The sequence below is a fragment of the Pithys albifrons genome, chromosome Z (genome assembly GCF_047495875.1).
Source record: "Pithys albifrons albifrons isolate INPA30051 chromosome Z, PitAlb_v1, whole genome shotgun sequence".
NCBI lineage: Eukaryota > Metazoa > Chordata > Aves > Passeriformes > Thamnophilidae > Pithys > Pithys albifrons.
The window spans coordinates 244,299-265,327 of NC_092497.1; the positions used below are offsets into that span (position 1 = coordinate 244,299).

The following is a 21,029-nucleotide window of genomic DNA, read 5'->3' on the forward strand; positions in this document are numbered from 1 at the left end:
ACCAGCTGCATGGAGGCTGTGCATTGTGTTTCTGCACTCAGGTGGGCTGCTTGGGTTGGACCCTCCACTGCCTGTTATGGGCAAAGGGGTGGGAGGTGCCTGGCTGTGTACTCTTCTACCTCCAACAGCAGGACCCTACCCAAGCTGCTGTGGCACTGGAGTCTGCAGTCCCACAACAGGGAGTGTGGCCAGATGGGGGGCCCTGCTGGGCACAGAAAGGCTGGGGCCCTGGCAGTCCATTGGCCAGGCATAGCACTCCCACAACTGCCCTTGTAGGGCAGCCCCATGTTCAGGTGGGCTTTGCCCATCCCTGCCCAGGCAGGCCAGAGTTGGTGCCAGTCTCCCACCCTTGCTGCCTCTGCAGAGAACGGCAGGTTCTCCGGAGTCCTGGGCCCCTGCAGCCCAGCTGCCGTGGCAGGACACAGACGATCACTGCCTGGATACTGGACACGTCACTGGGGCCTGGCGGGTGCATCCTGCCGGGTCTGGCTGCCCAGCACAGCCCCTGCAGGCTGACATGGTGCTGGGCTGTGCTGCTGCCCCCCTGCCCACCCAGTGCCCATCACCCGGCTGCTGAAACTAAAACTGCGGCATCTTTAGTTTTCATTATCTCTGTTACTGCCTGTAATGGGGCTGAGAAGCTGTAATGAAACACCCCTTCTCCTCCACTGGGCATGGGGTGCTCTACACACTCGGGAGGTTGTGGCAATTAACGTTTCTCATTAGGGAAGAGAGAAAGATGCACAAGTGCCCTCATTGTGTCCTGGGGATGATTCAATGCAGACTGGGAGACCTCTCCTTTCACCATTTCCCACTCGTTGTGGCCAGACAAAGGCTGGCGTCTAATTATATTTTCACAATCTGTGCGTATCTTTTAGGAGTCCTGTCAGAAACAAGTATGTCAGCTTTGTTCAGCTTCACTTCAGAGAGCTTTTTAACCTTAGACAGCAGTTTCTAAATATCCCTTCACAGTCTTCTCCACAGCAGCCCCCATCTATTGTCTGGAGAGCTTCTTTTACAGATAATAATAGGAATCCCTCTGTTTTCAAACACCTTTTTCTCTCTCCCCAGCCTCCCTGCAGATCTAACCCTCCTCTCTGGACCAGAGCACACACTGTGCCCAGGTTCCCTGGCTTGCTGTCTCTGAGCTGTGCTGGTTCAGGGGATGCAGGGAGGCCCAGTGAATTCTGCTGGGGCAGACCCTCCTCTTGGGCTCTGGACTTGACAATGCTACTGTGTGTGCATCCGTGGTGGTGCCCAGCCTGCCCAGCATACAGGTCTTGACAAAGAGAGAGAAGTGCTGTCAGGACAAGAAGCGCTGTTGCTATCGGGACCAGAGAGGTGTTTTGCTAACTTCTCATAAGGAGAGCTGACTAAAATTCTGGGGTCAGAAGAGAAAAGAAATCATGTTGCTTCAGTTTTTAGATCTTACTCCAGTGGTCCTTTCACAGGTGAGCCTTGCTTGCATCACACCAAAGGATGCTGGGGTTTCAAGAAGGTACATGTCTTCTGGTGGCTACGAGGGGAGGATTTCTCTTGGTGTGCCTGAGAAGTGCCTGCAGAGCCTGGGCTGTGTCAGCCACAGACACACTAAGGAGTGACTGCACAGGCTTTGCACACTTTTCCCACTTGCCATTACTTGGCTGCAGTCCAGCTGTGGCTCCAAAGTTGAAAACCCTGCTGCAGGTGAGCACATTTAGCTGTTGTCCAAAAGCTCTTACCTGTGCTTATTGCTTATAATTAATAAGCAACTCCCCAAGACTGCAGTGGTGCTTTTCCAGGTTTTGACACTACTACCTTCTCTCCCTGTTGCCTCCAGTTCTCCTGTGTCCTATAAAGCCATCAGAAAGACCTCCCTGACTTCATGATCAGCTGTCAACACTGTAATGGATTGACTGTGTCCAGTCATATCCTTCAAGGAAAGCTATGAGTTTATTGCTAAAAATAAATGTTTTACCAGTTAAACATGAGTGGGCACATAAAGGGACAGGCATATATGCAAACTCAGATCTTTCTTCTACCCTATCTAGTTTTCCATGTTCCTACACTTTCTTTTAATTGTCCCATTCCATTTTAAAAGCTCATTTGTTCATTTTGTTGTAAATACCTTCTCCTTCTTAATTGGGTGCTGAGTCTAATAATCCTGCCTCGGCTTGTTAACTGTACAATAGCAGTCAGAGTTAATGACCCATTAGTGATTAATTCCTTAAACAGCATCTAATTGCTCACTGTAAAACCTTTTCTTAAAACTGGATTAAATCATCTAGATCCTTAACCACTTCTTTACTCTAACTTTGCTAAGGCTATTAGCATGGCCTTTTCTGAGTGGTCTGTTTCTTCTTTTACTTAAACGTTTTTAGCAAGATAGTATTTTTAATGTCTATACTTTTTTGCAACATCTGAAGTTCTGAGGAAGAATAATATTGATAAAAGACTGCCAGTGAATTAATAATTATGAGGAAAACACCATGACGGAACTGTCTCAATAGCACCATTCCTTAGCAGAAAGTGTATTCTCAGCTCCCTTCCTTCCTATCCCTGGTGAAAATCCTGTCAGTATTCAAGAAAACTAGCAAACATACCAGACCTCTTAAAGCCAAGGAGAGTGGACATGAGATTCAGCTCAGTGGTTTCCAGTGGAGCAGCAGGCTGGCTGTGTGTCCAGGATGGACCCTCAGTCCTTGCCGGATGGAGCAGAAGCTGTCAGCCCCTCTGGAGCAGCAGGCTGGCTGTCGTGTGTGCTCCTCTGCCAGGACAGGTCACAGCGCCTGTGAGAGGAAAACACACATTGCTCAGCCACAGTTTACATTTCTGTTACGAGCTGCAGCAGCTGGGGGCAATACTGTTCCCTTCTGCTGAGGACATGTCAATGCAGGGAGTTGAAGGATCTTGTCTCCTTCTGCCCCAGCTACATCTGACATGTATTTAATTTACAAGCATTTAGTTTCTTACTATTGAAAAGTCTCAAAGTATCTGTTCAAAGGTCCTGGCTAAATATTTCCTCTCTCTCTTGGGATGTACTAGGAAGTCCAACAGGCATTGTCAAGGGGTTTCTCTTCAGCTATAGTGGTTTTGGCCTGGACACTCAGGTTCTCTCTTCTGTGTGGTCAGTGTCCTCGTGTCAGTGTTATCAACCTTGGGACTTTATCAACTCCCTCAGTAGCTTGTCAGCCACAGAAGTACCCACCTACGAAATGTTATAGGAGGAATACATGTAATGGAATAGAACAGACAAACCATGGCAGAACGAGAAGCTGGTTACAGCAGGGTGCTGGTCACTCTGACATTACCAGTTTCTCTAGTAGAATTAATACTGTGTCTCCTCTCTGACCATCTCTGTGTTCTGCCAAGGCATGATGTGAAAACTGGCTGACATTTGGCAATCATCCTTCTGTCATATGACATTTCTACCCCACTAAGACTGGGATTGCAGAGCCGGGCACAGTGAAGTGGCCGAGGGACGGCAAACAGTGCAGGCCGGGGCTCCCCCGGTGTCGGGGCTCACCTGCCTGCGGGGCTCGCTGGGACCCACCGCGGCTCTCCCGTCACCGAGACTGCCGGGCACGCCCCTCACGGCCGGGTGTCCCCTGTCCCGCGCTCCCCTCACGGCGCTCCCCTGTCCCCTGTCCCCTGTCCCGCACTCCCCTCACGGCGCTCCCCTGTCCCCTGTCCCCTGTTCCCGCACGCCCCTCACGGCGCTCCCCTGTCCCCTGTCCCCTGTTCCCGCACTCCCCTCACGGCGCTGCCCTGTCCCCTGTCCCGCGCTCCCCTCACGGCGCTCCCCTGTCCCCTGTTCCCCCACTCCCCTCACGGCCGGCGCTGCCCTGTCCCCTGTTCCCCCACTCCCCTCACGGCCGGCGCTGCCCTGTCCCCTGTTCCCGCGCTCCCCTCACGGCCGGCGCTGCCCTGTCCCCTGTTCCCGCGCTCCCCTCACGGCGCTCACCTGTCCCCTGTCCCGCACTCCCCTCACGGCGCTCACCTGTCCCCTGTTCCTGGGCTCCCCTCACGGCCGGCGCTGCCCTGTCCCCTGTCCTCTGTTCCCGCGCTCCCCTCACGGCGCTCACCTGTCCCCTGTCCCCTGTCCTGCACGCCCCTCACGGCGCTGCCCTGTCCCCTGTCCTCTGTTCCCGCGCTCCCCTCACGGCGCTCACCTGTCCCCTGTCCCCTGTTCCCGCGCTCCCCTCACGGCGCTCACCTGTCCCCTGTCCCCTGTCCTGCACGCCCCTCACGGCGCTGCCCTGTCCCCTGTCCCCTGTTCCCGCGCTCCCCTCACGGCGCTGCCCTGTCCCCTGTTCCCGCGCTCCCCTCACGGCGCTGCCCTGTCCCCTGTCCCCTGTTCCCGCGCTCCCCTCACGGCCGGCGCTGCCCTGTCCCCTGTTCCCGCGCTCCCCTCACGGCGCTGCCCTGTCCCCTGTCCCGTGTCCCCTGTCCCGTGTCCCCTGTCCCGTGTCCCGTGTCCCCTGTCCCGCACTCCCCTCACGACCGGGCCCGGACTCGCCTGTGCCGCGCGGTGGCGCCTCCGCCGATCCCGTGTGCGGCCCGAGGTCGCCCCCTGGCGGCCGCGGCCCGGCCCGGTGTGCGGTGAGCGGCGGGACCGGCCCGGTGTGCGGTGTGCGGTGTGCGGTGAGCGGCGGGACCGGCCCGGTGTGCGGTGTGCGGTGTGCGGCGGGACCGGCCCGGTGTGCGGTGTGCGGTGTGCGGTGTGCGGTGAGCGGCGGGACCGGCCCGGTGTGCGGTGTGCGGTGTGCGGTGTGCGGTGAGCGGCGGGACCGGCCCGGTGTGCGGTGAGCGGCGGGACCGGCCCGGTGTGCGGTGTGCGGTGTGCGGTGAGCGGCGGGACCGGCCCGGTGTGCGGTGAGCGGCGGGACCGGCCCGGTGTGCGGTGTGCGGTGTGCGGTGAGCGGCGGGACCGGCCCGGTGTGCGGTGTGCGGCGGGACCGGCCCGGTGTGCGGTGTGTGGAAGGAGCGCCGGTCCCGGGGCCGCCCCCGCCCCGCTCGGGGCAGACACGGCGCTGCCCGCACAGCGCCCCGCAGGTGCACGGGCAGTACCCGGGCAGGGCAACACCAGCAGCGCCCCTTTGTTGAAAACGAACGAGACCAGAGAGCAATTCAAGGGGAGGGGCTTCGGTGGACAAGGACTCATTCTCTTGTGTCTTTGGTGCTGGAGGTAACACTGCCAATTCCACTGATTAACTCAAAAAAAGTATAAACTCAGCCTTTTTATTAGTACTATTTATTGCGAATGTTGAAATGTCATGTAATTTTGAACTAAGAGATGAACTGATTAGATAGGTAGGTCATGTCATTAATTGGAAGCCCCTCCCACGACAATCGTACATGTATGTATATCAAAGCCATTCAAGTGAGAAAATGCAGCCTTGAAAATGAAGTGGAGAGAGTTTAGTCATTGCTGAAACATACAAGAATATGTGTGTTTTATACACAAAGGAATTCTTGTGTACAGAAAAGAGACCTTGTTGATTATCTGATACAATCAAGTGTTTCTGAAATACAGTCTCTTACAGCAAGTACTCAATTTCTTCATGATTTAGAGACCTTCTTTCAGCTTGGAGTGCTCTCTTTCATATTCACAACTTGAAGCAGATAGTCCATCATCTAATAAAAGAGAAACATATTATTTATAGACCAGTCCTGAAAAAAGTAATTCACTAAGTTAATAAACGTAATGTAAGTTAATAAGCCTAATATATAACTGCTCTGTGTATTCACATAACAAGCACATTCCTAATAATCTTTCCAAAACTGATGCCATTTGTTTTGGTTAGTGTAATAACCAACTGCCAAAGTATAAGGAAAGTCATTCTCCCACACAATTCTGTCTGCCATCTCATTTATATGCTGTCTCATTAGTGTTAAAAAGCAAGTCATAGAAACAAAGTTTATTTTCCAACTTACTTTTAAAGTTAGTCAAACTTAGAGATTTCCCTTCTGACCTTAACTACGTTAACTTAATTTATTCACAGAATAAAGAGCAGGCAAGGGATTAATGAAAACAAGAAAACAATGCAGGTACGCCATCCTGAGCCAACCTCCCAGAACCACGGTTTTCATCTCGTCCACTTTTTTGACTATTTGTGTGTTACAGCCACTTCCTTACTGTGGGTGAGTCCTTTAGTAAGAATTTTTTATTCTTAAGAAATGTACAGCCCAGTGTGAGCATTAGTGGTGATTAATGCACTGGATGATTTTGAGCTATTAAGCAAGGCCCTGAATTGAGTTACCTGAACTATTCATCTGTATTTACTTCTGCAACCTTTAGCTCTGGCAATTCCTGACCATAAACTAAAATGCAAACTTTAAAATTAAATCAGCTAAATTTGAAAGAGTCCATGAAACAAAGTTCTTGTAGTGCATTTCCTCCCAACACAGCCGACTTTACTGTGTGCAGCAGGTGGAGACACAGCTTTGCACACCCAGAGACAGACTCCTCGTGGCTGGCACCCCTGCCAGTGCCCGCTCAGCCCATGGAACTGCAGCCCTCTGTGGTGGGATGCTCTTGGCACAGCTACTCCATCAGCTGGCAGGAGGGCTCACCATTTCCCTTCTTTTGGTCACATTTCAATACCCCAGTCCAATAGGCCACTTCACTTCAGGGAAGAGTAACCTGCTGTAAACACAATGTCTAGCTCCTCTTAGCACTAGTTTGTGTTCCAAACTCACACACAGTGAGGCTGGAAAAGCATTTAGTGCCCAGTGCAAACCTTTGTATGTGCTGTGCCATCACCCTCAGCTCACTGTCCGTGCCAGTCCCGCTCGCCACCCCATGGACTCCTCTGTCCACTGTGCTCCCTCAGCACCTGGACTGAAGGTGTTGTCTTACCAAAGCTTGTGCACCTGGAAGCCCTCACATCCAGACAAGTCTACAGAATCAAAACCCAGAGGTCATTTATGCTTTTGTATCACTGTGCACGTGTGACTGAATTTCACATGTTTATCACAGTTCCACCTATATAGATAAGGCCTCCTTTATTAAAAATAACTTTAAAATAAAAAATAATTATCAGTATTTGAATGTTTAGGAAACTAGCATAACCCTCAAAAAAGCCAAGCACATTCCTTTCAACCTTCATGCTCTCCTTATCTGGAAAGAAGATCTCAGAAATACCTTAACTTTCAGGTGCTGGGTTTTTACTTCCTGAAGCTGAAGGAAAAACAGTTCATCATATCCCATCTAGGCTGTGTACCATCAGGTATTTGTGCCCCAACAGCAGCAAAGCTCAGCTACCACTGTGGTTTATGTCAGAGTGGAGACAAAGTAACAGGTGAATGATGGAAATTAAAAGTTCCGTGGCCAAATGAGGTTCTGCAAATTGTGCTATATCTTAGTCACAGAAAAAACAGGACCTTTTTTACTAATCATTGCAGAAATCTGGATGTTTAAGGCAATAATCTCATTAATTACAGACACATGTTCAATGTCTGACCACAAAAATGTGGATATTAATTTAGGGTGATAGTACACACAAATGGATATGATTCAACCTACCAGAGGCAACTTCCAGCCTTCATAAGTGTGACTTATTGTCAGATACTTTTAGAAGCCAAAATATTTCTCTCTTTCCATAGAATAATGGAATTTCTTTGTCTAATTTGATTACAAAGCTGCACACTGTGGGGCTGGACCAGTTTGCTTTTCAGGTAGTATTAATCACAGTTACTATGAGCATTGCTGTCATAAAGCCATAGCCAGAAAGAAACCTGTGCACAGTGTTCTGTCAGTGGTGAGAGACTTAAATCACAGCTTAGTGTAATGGGTAAAGTTTTACCTGTATTCAATAAAAGCCTAAGTATTCATTGATTTCACTGCACCAGAATTTCAGGAGAGAGACTGGGCTGAAGTTAGCCCAGGAATATTAATTACATCATATTGCAGTACAATATGGGAAGGAAAGAATCCTCCCGTTAATGTCTTTAAGGGGGCGTATTAATCCTTTTATTCTATTTCAATGTCACCCAAAAGAATTCTGTAGCTTTATCACTGTGACTGTGCCTGAGGCATTTTAAAGAAAGGAGTTTTCTCATCACTTCTGTGATTTACATTAGACTCCAACTACTTTCTGTAAAACCTCACTGTTATCCTTCCCAGTGTATTTTACAGGATTTTGCAAAAGAATAGGGGTGAATCTGTTCTACTGCCTTGTTGTCTTGTGAAATAGTGCTAATAAGAACATTCACTGGAGGGATGAGGAGGGTCTTAGGCACACATTACAGCTCACCAGGAGCCACAGACTAATTTGGCAAGACCACGAATTAGCACAGTAGCAGCCAGCACCACCAGCTGGGTAAAGGCAAATGAGCAAAGGACAAAGATGGGAACAGAGGGAATTCTGCAAGCCCAGTGGCTTTACCCACGGACTGGCTGTACCCCCAAGCCAAGGTAAAAACATCCCAAATGGTGACAGAGCTGGACAGGCAGTGTAATGGCAACACCCTTTGCCTTCCTCCTGCCCTCACACCTGTTCTTCACACTAGCTTGGCTTTGCTGGGTAGTACAGAAGGAGGTGCTGATGTGGTCACCTCAGCATGAAGAAAACAAAGGAACAGCTCAACCAAGCAGCTTGAAGGGAATCCAGACACTAAAATCTGGTTAATGCTTGCTGATTTTATGTCTAGTAACAAATTAATTAATCACAAATACAATATGTGAGTGGCAACTGTAATCAAGAGCAAAGTCTTACTGTACTGAATGTCTAGTTCAGGAAATGCATTTCTGCTGCTTTTCTGGACAACCCACAAGTTAGAGGAAGCTCATATGTTACTGTGAAACAAAAATTGAACACATGAAGTGTCTTTGCAGGTTCTATCTTACTTACATCTTTCCAGCTGCTATTGTCCTCTGTCTCCCAGCTGTTCCTGGTATACCAGGGAAGCCCTCCTTTTAAAAAGTGAGCGCTTTTATTTTCATTCCTTTCCAGCAGCCGTAGCAAATACTTTGAGATTTCTTCCCACTGCAGATAGTCTTCCAGCTGCTTGATGTTGTCAGGTAATGCTGAAAATGGTGTCTTGTTTTCTTCTTCAAAACCATAAGGAAAATCTCCAGTGCTCTTTTTCCCCATTAAATGTCCTGTAACAACGACAGTAGCACAAAAATAACCAAAACGGGTAAAGATTTGATTGTTCAAATACCGGCTGGACTTTGCTACTGATTGATAGAAGGGAAGGGCAGGAGTTAGATGATGGCAAAATTGAAGCACTACTGGGGCTGGAGATTTTCTCACAGTGTCACAGTCAATTAATTTCTTCCATCTTTTGTGGTACATTGTCAGAGGAAACGTCGCTGAGAACGGGGCAGCGATAACCAAGCCCTTTGCTCGGAGCTACCGAGAGACACTTGGTGACATTTGCTGGAATAAGAAGTGGACGGAGCAGCTGTCGGTTTTAGACTTACCCTGCCCTGACACGGGACGTGGGAACTCTGCGTTCCAGGGCCTTTCTACGAGTTGAACCGGACTTACCCACAGCCCAGTGGCTGCCGCGGGGGTAGATCTTGGTAAGCGCGGGGGTCCCGCCGGGCTGCAGGGGCGCCGCTCCGCCCTGCGCCGCCAGCAGCGCCAGCGCCAGCAGCGGGAGCGCCGCGGGGCGCCGCGGGCCGCCCCGCATCGTGCGCTGCCGTCGGAGCCGGTGCTGCCGGGGCCGCCCCGCCGCGCTGGGCTGCGGCTGCGGGTCCGTCCTGGCGAAGCGAAGCGAAACGAAGCGCTGGCGCCGCCGCCCCGCATTTATACGGAGCCGGGACGGGCGCGAGAGGAGCGCCCGCGCCTGACGCGTCCTCGCGGGGCCGCCGCAGCCCCGGGCCCGCCCGGCTGCCCCCGCCCGGGGAGCGGCTCCCCGCCCGACTCCCCCCGCCCAATTCCTCTCGCCCGGCTCCCCCCGCCGTGTTCCCCCCGCCCGGCTCCCCCCGTCTGGAGAGCGGCTCTCCGCCCGCTTCCCCCCTCCCCCGGCCCCTCCGGGCCCCCGCCCGAAGGCGGTGCTGGCCCCGGCCCCGCTCCCGCTCCCCGGGCGCAGAGACCGGCAGCGCTGCCCCGCGGGGTTTTCCCTCCGCTGCGTGCGCGACGCGGACACGTCCCACCAGTTCGTGCCCGTCGGGGGTCGGTTCTGGAGCGGGCCCGGGGCACCGGGGCGGTGCTGGCGGCGGCCACAGGGACATGGGGGGCTGCGACGGGGGCAGAGGCAGGGGGGAGCGAACGCGGCGGGGTCACCCCCGCACCGTGTGCGCTTCAGTTCGGATGCGCTCGGTGCAAAGCGTCTTGTTGTCCCTCATTTAAACAGAAAATCTTGTGCCAAGAGCTTATTTTAGTTGCCAGTATCACGTAAATTTCCTGTCACAAGCGACAGTAACGTGGACACAGGTTTACAGAACCTCCTGCTTTCCTTGCATAGGGACCCTGTAAACTTTTCAGCACCCCGAGGCACTTGGAACTGGCCAACTTTGTAGCAGTTAAGGGATGAAAAGATTTCCATCCGTGAGGCAATGCAGAGAAAGGATGGATGAATCATGGAAGGAGACAGTATATCCCTGTAAAAGCCGTAAGTGGAACACTTAAATACACACTGGGCCTTGGGCATGTCAATGCTTCCACTGGGGTGAAGGTGGGTGAACCTGCTGTTCCCCGGGAGAACAACAGGGACAGTTTGAAGTCCTGTGGAATCGCTACAGTTTATAGGATGCTGCTACTATCTAGAGAACGATGCCAGGAGGTGGGATACACAGTGAACAGAGCTGACAGTAAGGAACCTGCCAGATCCTTTGGCTAACCCACAGGACTGGGACTGAACTATACCCAGTGGTAACTCCCATGGATGTGAATTAACGTAATTTCCGGGCAAACTCTGGTACAATCCCTTTTAAAGTCAATTGTGTATCCTCCTGCATGAGCTAAATTGTTCCCTTGTTTAGTCACAGTTTATTGCATTTTCTTTTACTGATTAATGTGATTCATTCTTTTATTTTGGTTATTAATTATGCATTCCTTCTTAATTTACAATAGTACTCTCATGCCTCAATCACGAGCTTTGCTGTGCAGTACAGCCACAGACACGTGCTCTATGCTGAGTGACAGCTATCAAATAAAATATTGCTCTCCATGAGAACTTGTAATTGTTTGGTGCAATTCAAGGCAGGAAATTTGAAAAGTTATGGAAATGTCCATTTTCAGAAAACAAAATCAAAACCAACTAAACATGAATTCTTACTCAGTTCCTTTTTGCCCAGTAGCACCAAGTCTCTTTTACTGCAAACACGGTGCAAACAAACAAACTTATATTGTATATATGTCTTCATACCTTTCACATGTTCCAGGCTATGTCCTCACATTCATTCTCATTTTGCACTGCTTTGACCTGCTTTCCTTAGTGGAGGCTGCCAAGGCTCCATGGTTTGCCCCCTCACGGGCTGATGAATGCCTGGTCTGAGCTCAGCAGGTTATCTGGGTGCTGGACAGGCAGGCAGGACAGCAGGAGGTGCCCAAAGAACATCCTTCTCCTTGGACTTGTCACCTCTCCCTCAGCCCAGCTGGAGATCTTGCCCACTCTCTGAATCAGCATTTCTATATTTACTTGTTTGTAAGGATAAAAAAGGTGATATGGATTTATTCTTAGTTTTATTAATCTTTTCAGAAAAAGAATAATTTGATAACATACAGAAATATTATTCTGGACTCTCCCCAACAGAGAAGGATACAGGTACAATAAAAGGATGTTATCAGCTCACTTGAGACAATCTTTCTTAAAGAAGAAGCCTGATAACATAAATTTGTGTTTGAACATCAAGAAACAGCTCTCTCCATTTTGAAATACCTTTCTGCTTTTCATACATCCCACACCAAACTGAACTGTTGTTCCATGGCAGGAAAACATTAATGATTTTTAAATGCTATTACCACAGTAACACTTTAATTTGCTTCCTTTACATTTTAGATAACTATCCCTGTTCTATTAGCAAAGCAGATCCTATGGAAAAGGGAAAAAAGAAAAATGGTGTACCTTTCATCGTTTTCTTTGTAGCGATGCAGGTGTTGGACACAGCCAGGGTGTATGTACAGAGCAAACACTGCTCTGAACTACCAGCAGTGCAATAACAGGGCTCCATCACTGAGGAATACTCTGTAAATGTTGAGCATGATGAACAGACTAATCTCCAGCACTTCAGCTCGTGCTCAGGGCAGGCGCTCTGCAAATAACCTCAAAATCAGCTCTCTGAAGCAACAGTTCCCTGAAGAACTGAAGACATTTTTCAGAAAAGAGCTCCACAACTTTACAGAAGCTGAATGGTATGGAATGATAAACATTTATTTAATAAGGCCCAGTGTAAGATAGTTGATACTGTTTGTGCTGCCTTTTGGGCAGCCCTAGACAGCTGAAGCTTAACCAGAGGGACTGCTCACTGCATATTAATGTGTGCCAGTGTGCTGTGTCAGCCAGCCCGCTTGCAGTTTTATTATTTTTGTGGTGGAGGGGTTCAACAACTTGAGAATTAAAATGGGAAGCATTTATGGACATGCCTGTGGACCAGAACAGCCCACAGCAACCATCCAGCCTGACCATGCCCAGGCTGACCAAAGGTTAAAGGGCACTGTCCAAATGGCTCTGGCACTGACAGGCCTGGGGCATCTGCCTGCTCTCCAGGGAGCCCCTTTTAGTTAAAGGCCTGCTCTCCATTTTATCTACACTAATATTGTCTGGAAAAGTTCTTTTCTTCCATTTTAGGCATTACAGGGTCTGACCACCTTCCCAGTAAGGAAAGCTTCCTCATGTCCACTCTGACACTCCTCTGCCACAGGTCTGAGCCATTCCCAGGGGGCCTGTCCTGGATCCCAGTGCTGTTTGCCACTCTCCCAGTCAGAGCCAACTGTGCTCACACTGGGCCAGGTGGACACATTACATTCATATTTCAGCAATGCCAGGGGGAAAAATCATACTACAAATACACTGTCTGCAAAAATTGCAGTATTTTTTCTTAACTGTGATGATACACTTCCAAGAAGACTGCATTAAGGATACCTACATTATTCTGACATGGCATTGATTATACTCAATTTTATTTCTACTCAATTTGACACAAAGTAAGTAATTTTTATAATACAGTTGGATATGAAAACTGCTTAGTAGGACACAAAAGAAGTAATACTGCTTGGAAAAATTCAGCAGTTGTCTGCTGAGCATGACCTGTTACAACAGAAAAGGTGCCATTATTGTATAATAGTGTATTTTTGTAGAGGTGAGGGATTACAGAAGAAACAAAACTCCAGAGGAAAAAGAGCATCATGCTGTTCCTTATCAAAGCTACAAAAACAAAGCCAGAGATGAAAACAAGTTCTGCTTTGTTGAAGGTACAACACTGACACTTGAAGAGAGAAGAAAAATATAGGATTTCATAAAATGGCAGTTATCAGGTAGATTTTTAAATGAAAAATCAATTTTATGTTTAACACTCTTGAGGTGTTAAACATAAAATGACAGGAGAGAATAATACGTTCACCAAACTGGTGTAGGAGTTCTGGTTTCCCCTGCCTGGCAATATCCCTGAAATGCACTGCTGTGCTATTCAGTCAGTAATTCACAAATGCTATTAAAGCCCCCCAAAACCTTTTCCTTAGGTTTGTTTAATACCTTGGGACATAAAAGGCAGAATGGCCAGGGCCTGAATTTTAGAAACTTACACAGTCCCTGAATAACAGGCCTATAAAAATCAGGCCAGCAGGTTTTGTGTCCCCACCCATAAAGAAGGTTTCAGATTGAGGGGAGAGCTCCAGGTCCCTATTGCAGTTCCCGATTGACTGAGAGCCCTTCCCTGGCTGTTTTTGTCAGCCACATCTCCCCAACTTTCCCCTACAACTCTCCCTGTTCCGACCCAGGTGCTGCATCCTCAGAAGTCCTGGTAAAACCAGTTTGTACAGTGGAGAAAAGAGGGCACTGACATTAAAAATAATCAAGAGAAACAACAAGGAGGGAGAGAGGGGTTCAGGTGCAGCACCACTCAAGAGAACATGACAGGGCACAGCAAGGAGAGCCCATGGCTGCTTTCACACTAGGCAGTGTCTGCCTGAGAGCAGTGTCCATGTCAGGCAGTAAATAGATGTGCCATTTCACAATTAACCAACAGCCAACAGCTTCACCCATTAGCTCGAGTTTATTTAGACAAGACAAAAGCTTGCAGAGTTCTGTAGCCGTACACAGAAATGACACATCAGAAATATATCAGGTTCCTTCCCCGTCCATGTGACTTTGCTCCTGGAAAGGTGCCTGTTTCAGGACTCCCGTTTGAGCAGCACATACGCCCCCATCACTGCCAGCAGAGCATACTGCAAAAAACCAGAGAACAGGTCACAGCTCCCTGAACAGCAGCTCTGGAAGCACAGAGGGTGCCCTCTCCAGCACCACACCTTCTGCACGAGCCCACAGGTACAGGAAAGATTCATTAACATGGAGGCAACATTCCTGTTGTCTTTACTTGTCATTTTACCAATTCAAGCATTCCAGATGTCAGGATACATACCTTAAACTTTGGGTAGTCATTCATTATTATAGTTACCATCCCAACATAGGGCAAGAACCTGTAAATGACAAAACATCGACAAGATGTAAAATTGGCCCTCAAATATTACATGGAAATGTTTCAGTGTTACTCAGTCTGGAAGATTTCAATGCAAGCCCATGATCTGCACCTTGGACTAATGCACACCTGAACAGGAAATTAAATATGATTAATTAGTTTTCCTTAGATAAAACTTTAATCAAGTTATCTGTGAAAAATCTGAAGAAATTTCATCTCAAGTGGGGAAGAGGACAAAGCCAAAAGCTCAAACCTTCCATAAACTTGCCTGAATGCTGAAACAATTTCCAAGGAATTTCCAGCAATTTCAAAGACAACTTGGTTAATCTTGTATTTATAGAACTGTTTGTTAAATGTGCCTTTTTCCCCAAAAAAAAATTAATTTCCACTCTCACATCAGGGAGAGGACTACAGGAAGGAACTTTTATGGTTTGGGTTTTTTTTTAATTTCTAAATAATAATTCTATTTAAGAAATTAAAAAATACCACACCAGATCCAGTTTGTATCAACACTGGAATCGATTAAAGAACTAAATTTTCCTCCTGTTTGATGACAAAGTACATTTTGCATTACTTACCCTCTTGCTCTTCCAACAACATCTTTCTTCTCTAACCAGTTCTGGCCTTCTTTGTACAAGCCTCTATCATCAACTTCGTTATTATCCCCTTTAGTCAGAAATTTGATGTTCCCATTTCCTCTAGAAGGCAATGAGGTGATAAACTAAATACCACTTAATTTAAACACCTCAGCTGACATCTACAAAGCACAATGAGGATGGAAAGTGCTGCAAGATTAGATAACAATGTTTGCTTTCAGTCCTGCTTATTGCACGAACACCATTAAATCATTAACACTGCAGATTTTACTGACTGTACCTATCAACAGGTATTAACAAGAAATGTTTTTAAAACCCTCCCAGGTTGCCATTGGATGTAAGCAGTGACACAATGGACATGCAAGGAATATTGTCCATCCAGGCACTGCACTTTCTCAACAAAAGCCCTCTGTCTATCTGCATTTTGAACAGAACACAAACTGAAATAACCTTATTAAAGTTCACAATCTTCAGGAGGATTCTGCTCAAGTACTGATATCAAGAAACAAGGAGTTCTCGTGATGATGAGTTAGATAATAAATAAAATAGGTAATTCTTGGATGTACGTATTTGTTTCAAAAAGCACCAAAAAACGGATGCTACTCAAGAAATAAACACCTTCAGTTCATGGCCAGGACTTCCTGAGGAGCAAATATGTCAGTGCTTGCCACCTCCAGCTCAGCTTTCACTGTGCACAACGAGAAGCAGAATTGTCTCTCCTGTGCTTTGGAAGGGCAGTTTGTCATTGCAGGCATATGCAACAAAGGTAACCCAAGCACTCTACTTGTTGCTGCAGCTGAACTTCCCCTCACAGCTCATCTCTGCCTTTCCATAAACCACCACCACAAGGAAACTGTAACTGAAAGGCACAGGGAAAGCAGAATCTTTAGAAACAAGGACAAGTTGCATTACTTTTCATGAACTTTGATTACTCTGTGAACTATTGGAATGTCTCTGCCTTCAACTTTAAAAACAACTATTTCACCAGCTCTGATTGGGTCGTCATGGAAATTGGTGAGGAACAGCAGGTCTCCCCTGTGAAAAGCTGGCTCCATGCTGCCACTGCAAACGAGACAGAGAGAGCCCATTGGTATCACAGTACATGAAAGAACCGTGAAATCAAAGAACATTTTAGTTCTTACAGGTGAACATTTAGTTCTGACAGACAAACTCACAATCTTGACTGAAATCTGCAGCTTCACCCATTCAGTAACACCACTCAGTGATGGAACAACCCAGATCCCAGTAAGTAATTTGCAATAATTTATCCATTCTATGAAGGAACCTGAACTGTGAAGGAACAGTTTCTGCTCCTACAAATCTCAGTGGAAACTGGGCTGTGGTTACAGCAGTGCCCTTTGCTCAGTGTCCAAACAGAGGGAGCAGAAAGGGAGTGTCTGAGTAGGTGGAATTGAAAATCACAAATGTATCCAAGGTGAAGTAGGAGAAAAAGGGTAAAACAATACCTGGAGCTGAGGCAGAAAGCCTTTGCAGTGACTCACCTGAGCACCACGACAATTGGGCTCTCGCTGCCGGTGATGACGATCAGCCCCTTCCAGATCATAAGGGCAGAGGACACTATCATAGCAAAGTTTAAGACTTGGTAATACAGCTGTGTGAAAACAAGAAGATTGTTTGTTTAGTTATTGTTCTGAGTTTAGAAGCACAACATAGAACTTGAGCCCACATGCACCAGAGTCCAGGCACAAGGGCTTTGACGGGAAAATCCTATTCCAAGGAGAGCCACAGGGCACAGACCGTCAGGATCCCCCACACGGCAGCGCAAAGCCTGAATGCACCGTGTGCCTCAGTCCCGGCTCATTCCACCCACCACACTCCTGTCTGTCCGCGCCAGAGGCGGCGAACGCACCGGCCAAGGCTTGTACAGCAGGCGCAGTGACCCCGCAAACGATCCGGCCCGGTTCGGTCACAGGCCCGACTCGGCCCCGAGTCACGAATGCTGAGAGGGGCCAGGCAGAACTCGGGACTCGCCAGAGGCCGACTTGGAACTGCGGGAGTTACTGCTGTTTAACCAGAGGAGCTGTGGGAGGCGAGCGAAGACCAAGGATCATTTCCTGCGACTGTCTGACTGAGATTTCCTATTCAGAAAACCTCTTATTGAGTTTCTGCTCCCAATTCTCCGGCTGCGCCCGCCGTGCCACCAGCGGATGCGCTTGGCCCACACCGTTCCTTTTTCACCCCTTTCCTCGGCAGCACAGGAAGATGCTCTGGCGGGGCCGGCCATGCCCATCCCCGCTTATCCCGAGTAGGAAATACGGACCCGGCAATTTCCAGACCTCCATTCCCGGTTGGAACCGCCCGCTCCCCGCTCAGCGCGTGCCCCGCCGGTACCTGCCGCTTGTTCATGCGCCGCAGGTCCCCGAGCAGGTCCATGTCGGGCCGGGCGCGGCGCCGGTGGCCCCTCACGGCACACACCGGGGCCCCTCACGGCACACACCGGGGTCCCGCCGGCCCCTCACGGCACACACCGGGGTCCCGCCGGCCCCTCACGGCACACACCGGGGCCCCGCCGGCCCCTCACGGCACACACCACGGTCCCGCCGGCCCCTCACGGCACACACCACGGTCCCGCCGCCGCGCCGGCCGCGCGCTGCTCCCCGGGAACTGTAGTCCCGCTCCCTCCCGTCCCGCTGACGCTCAGCGGGCCTCGGCGCCGCAACAACTACAACTCCCAGTGCACACCCGCGGCGAGCGGCCCTGAGAGCGCACTGCCTCGCCTGCTGCCCGGGAGATGCCGAGGGGGTCCCGGCGGGCGCTCAGAGCCCTCGGCACGGCGGGAGCGGCGGCGCTGCCACGGCGAACATCGGGCTGGCGGCGGCGCTTCCCCGCCGAGCACGGGGATGGCGGCGGCGGCCTCCCGGGGCGGCCGCTGCGGGTCAGGCGGCTGCCCGGGCATCCCTGCGGCCGCCGCGGCGTGTGCGCCCCTCATTGGCGGGACGGGCCTTGTGCGGGGTGGCCGGCAGGGGGCGCTGTGCGGAGAGCGGGAACGGCGCGAGGGGCGCGAGGGGAGAGGGGCGCGAGGGGCGCGAGGGGCGCGAGGGGCGCGAGGGGCGCGAGGGGCGCGAGGGGCGCGAGGGGCGCGAGGGGCGCGAGGGGCGCGAGGGGCGCGAGGGGAGAGCCGTGTGAGGGGAGAGCCGCGTGAGGGGAGGAGAGCCGCGTGAGGGGAGGAGAGCCGTGTGAGGGGAGAGCCGCGTGAGGGGAGAGCCGTGTGAGGGGAGGAGAGCCGCGTGAGGGGAGGAGAGCCGTGTGAGGGGAGGAGAGCGGTGTGAGGGGAGGAGAGCGGTGTGAGGGCGGAGAGCGGTGTGAGGGCGGAGCGCGGTGTGAGGGAGGAGAGCGGTGTGAGGGCGGAGCGCGGTGTGAGGGGAGAGCGGTGTGAGGGAGGAGAGCGGTGTGAGGGAGGAGAGCGGTGTGAGGGCGGAGAGCGGTGTGAGGGCGGAGCGGTGTGAGGGAGGAGAGCGGTGTGAGGGCGGAGAGCGGTGTGAGGGCGGAGAGCGGTGTGAGGGAGGAGAGCGGTGTGAGGGAGGAGAGCGGTGTGAGGGCGGAGCGGTGTGAGGGCGGAGAGCGGTGTGAGGGCGGAGCGGTGTGAGGGCGGAGCGGTGTGAGGGGAGGAGAGCGGTGTGAGGGCACAGCAGTGTTGAGGGGAGAGCGGCGTGAGGGGAGAGCCGTGTGAGGGCACAGCAGTGTTGAGGGGAGGGCAGTGTTGAGGGGAGAGCGGTGTGAGGGCACAGCGGTGTGAGGGCACAGCGGTGTGAGGGCACAGCAGTGTGAGGGCACAGCAGTGTTGAGGGGAGAGCAGTGTGAGGGCAGAGTAGTGTGAGGGCACAGCAGTGTGAGGGCAGAGTAGTGTGAGGGCACAGCAGTGTGAGGGCACAGCAGTGTTGAGGGGAGAGCAGTGTGAGGGCAGAGTAGTGTGAGGGCACAGCAGTGTTGAGGGGAGAGCAGTGTGAGGGCACAGCAGTGTGAGGGCACAGCAGTGTTGAGGGGAGAGCAGTGTGAGGGCACAGCAGTGTTGAGGGGAGAGCAGTGTGAGGGCACAGCAGTGTTGAGGGGAGAGCAGTGTGAGGGCACAGCAGTGTGAGGGCACAGCAGTGTGAGGGCACAGCAGTGTTGAGGGGAGAGCAGTGTGAGGGCACAGCAGTGTGAGGGCACAGCAGTGTTGAGGGGAGAGCTTTGTGAGGGCAAAACAGTACGAGGGGAGAACTTCAGTGATGAATTGAGGCCTCGTGCAAAGTTTACAGAGGTGTCCATGTAAGAGAAAAGACATGATAAAGGTAACACTACACTGAAGCTTTAGGGAAATACCCAACTACGTGTGGGTTACCATGATGAATAAACTGTCCATTCCATCAGTGGTGTTATTAGATGTAGACTGTGATGGTGATTTACAATCCATGCCCACTTTGAAGCCTGTAAACCCTGTCAATGCTTGGTAAATCCTGCTTTTCCTTGGCTGGCAGCTCCATAAACATCTTTCCCATGTATCTGATACCTGTACACAACTGGGAATTCATGATCACAAAACTGATAATTAAAGTGTATGACACATAAGCTACCCACTGTGTAATTACATGTCTCCTTTACAAAGCAAAAAAAAAGGCACAATTCACTGCAGAAATAGTTGCACCTGGAGTACATCTAAAAACATTTGAACATGCCAGTAATTTGCCCTGGGATTCAGACCAGTAATTCACAGTCAATTAGAAATAATCCGACAAAGACATCTTTGTTAAATTTACTTTGCTATTGGAAGGAAATCTTTATGTTATTTCTTATGGCTATAGCTGTACATTTCACCTTAGCTATTGATTCTTATATTAATGCATAATATTGTATCTGCATTAATAAAAAAAACCCACAACAAACCAGCTTTTATTCCAAAACACAATGTCACACCAAAACTGCTCCTCAAGTAGAATAGATTTAATCCTTACTTTGCATTCAATGATATGTTTACATGTAACAGTAAATATTTGACAATTTTCTGTCACCCAGTTCTCCCAAGCAAAGTGTTTAACTTGTGTGCAAGGTTATTTTGTAGTGGTTGTGGTGTTTGAAATAGCCCAGGTTGGCTGACACTCTCCTCCAATGAACTTTTCCAGGGGTTTCCTGGTTGAACATCCCAGCTGGCAGGTCTGTGACCGAGACTGTGCCGTGGCACCGTGTCGTGAGCCCCTCGGCACCACCAGGTACTGCCATGGGTGGGTTCGGGCTGCACTGGCACCAGTGGGGGCTGCACCCCCAGGTACTGCCGTGGGTGGGTTTGGGCCACACTGGCACCAGTGGGGGCTGCACCCCCAGGTACTGCCATGGGTGGGTTCGGGCCACACTGGCACCAGTGGGGGCTGCACCCCCAGGTACTGCCGTGGGTGGGTTCGGGCCACACTGGCACCAGTGGGGGCTGCACCCCCAGGTACTGCCGTGGGTGGGTTCGGGCTGCACTGGCATCGTCGGGGGCTGCACCCCCAGGTACTGCCGTGGGTGGGTTCGGGCTGCACTGGCACCGTCGGACTCTGCACCCCCAGGTACCACCGTGGGTGGGTTCGGGCTGCACTGGCACCAGTGGGGGCTGCACCCCCAGGTACTGCCGTGGGTGGGTTCGGGCCACACTGGCACCAGTGGGGGCTGCACCCCCAGGTACTGCCATGGGTGGGTTCGGGCTGCGCTGGCACCGGCGAGCACTGCACCCCCAGGTACCACCGTGGGTGGGTTGGGGCTGCACTGGCACCGGCGGGGTCTGCACCCCCAGGTACTGCTGTGTGGGTGGGTTGGGGCTGCACTGGCACCGGCGGGGTCTGCACCCCCAGGTACTGCTGTGTGGGTGGGTTCGGGCTGCACTGGCACTG

At 50.9% G+C, this 21,029-nt stretch overlaps 2 protein-coding genes across 4 annotated transcripts; both read right to left on the reverse strand.

The window, feature by feature from the left end:
- Window positions 1–5,224: 5,224 nt before the first annotated feature.
- GRP (gastrin releasing peptide) lies at window positions 5,225–9,820 on the reverse strand. Its single transcript, XM_071579899.1, has 3 exons — window positions 9,477–9,820; window positions 8,835–9,085; window positions 5,225–5,616 (listed from the first exon to the last, which is right to left on the reverse strand). The coding sequence occupies exons 1-3, from the start codon at window positions 9,619–9,621 to the stop codon at window positions 5,563–5,565; spliced, it is 450 nt and encodes a 149-aa protein (XP_071436000.1). The 5' UTR covers window positions 9,622–9,820; the 3' UTR covers window positions 5,225–5,562.
- Window positions 9,821–14,127: 4,307 nt separating this feature from the next.
- On the reverse strand, window positions 14,128–17,779 carry SEC11C (SEC11 homolog C, signal peptidase complex subunit). Of its 3 annotated transcripts, none has more exons than XM_071581092.1 (6): window positions 17,518–17,779; window positions 16,668–16,777; window positions 16,078–16,227; window positions 15,148–15,267; window positions 14,513–14,570; window positions 14,128–14,318 (listed from the first exon to the last, which is right to left on the reverse strand). In XM_071581092.1, the coding sequence occupies exons 1-6, from the start codon at window positions 17,557–17,559 to the stop codon at window positions 14,265–14,267; spliced, it is 534 nt and encodes a 177-aa protein (XP_071437193.1). In that variant the 5' UTR covers window positions 17,560–17,779; the 3' UTR covers window positions 14,128–14,264. The 3 variants fall into 3 exon arrangements, with proteins under 3 accessions (XP_071437193.1, XP_071437195.1, XP_071437194.1); XM_071581094.1 differs by lacking the exon at window positions 17,518–17,779 and adding an exon at window positions 17,447–17,466; XM_071581093.1 differs by lacking the exon at window positions 17,518–17,779 and adding an exon at window positions 17,036–17,143.
- Window positions 17,780–21,029: the final 3,250 nt, after the last annotated feature.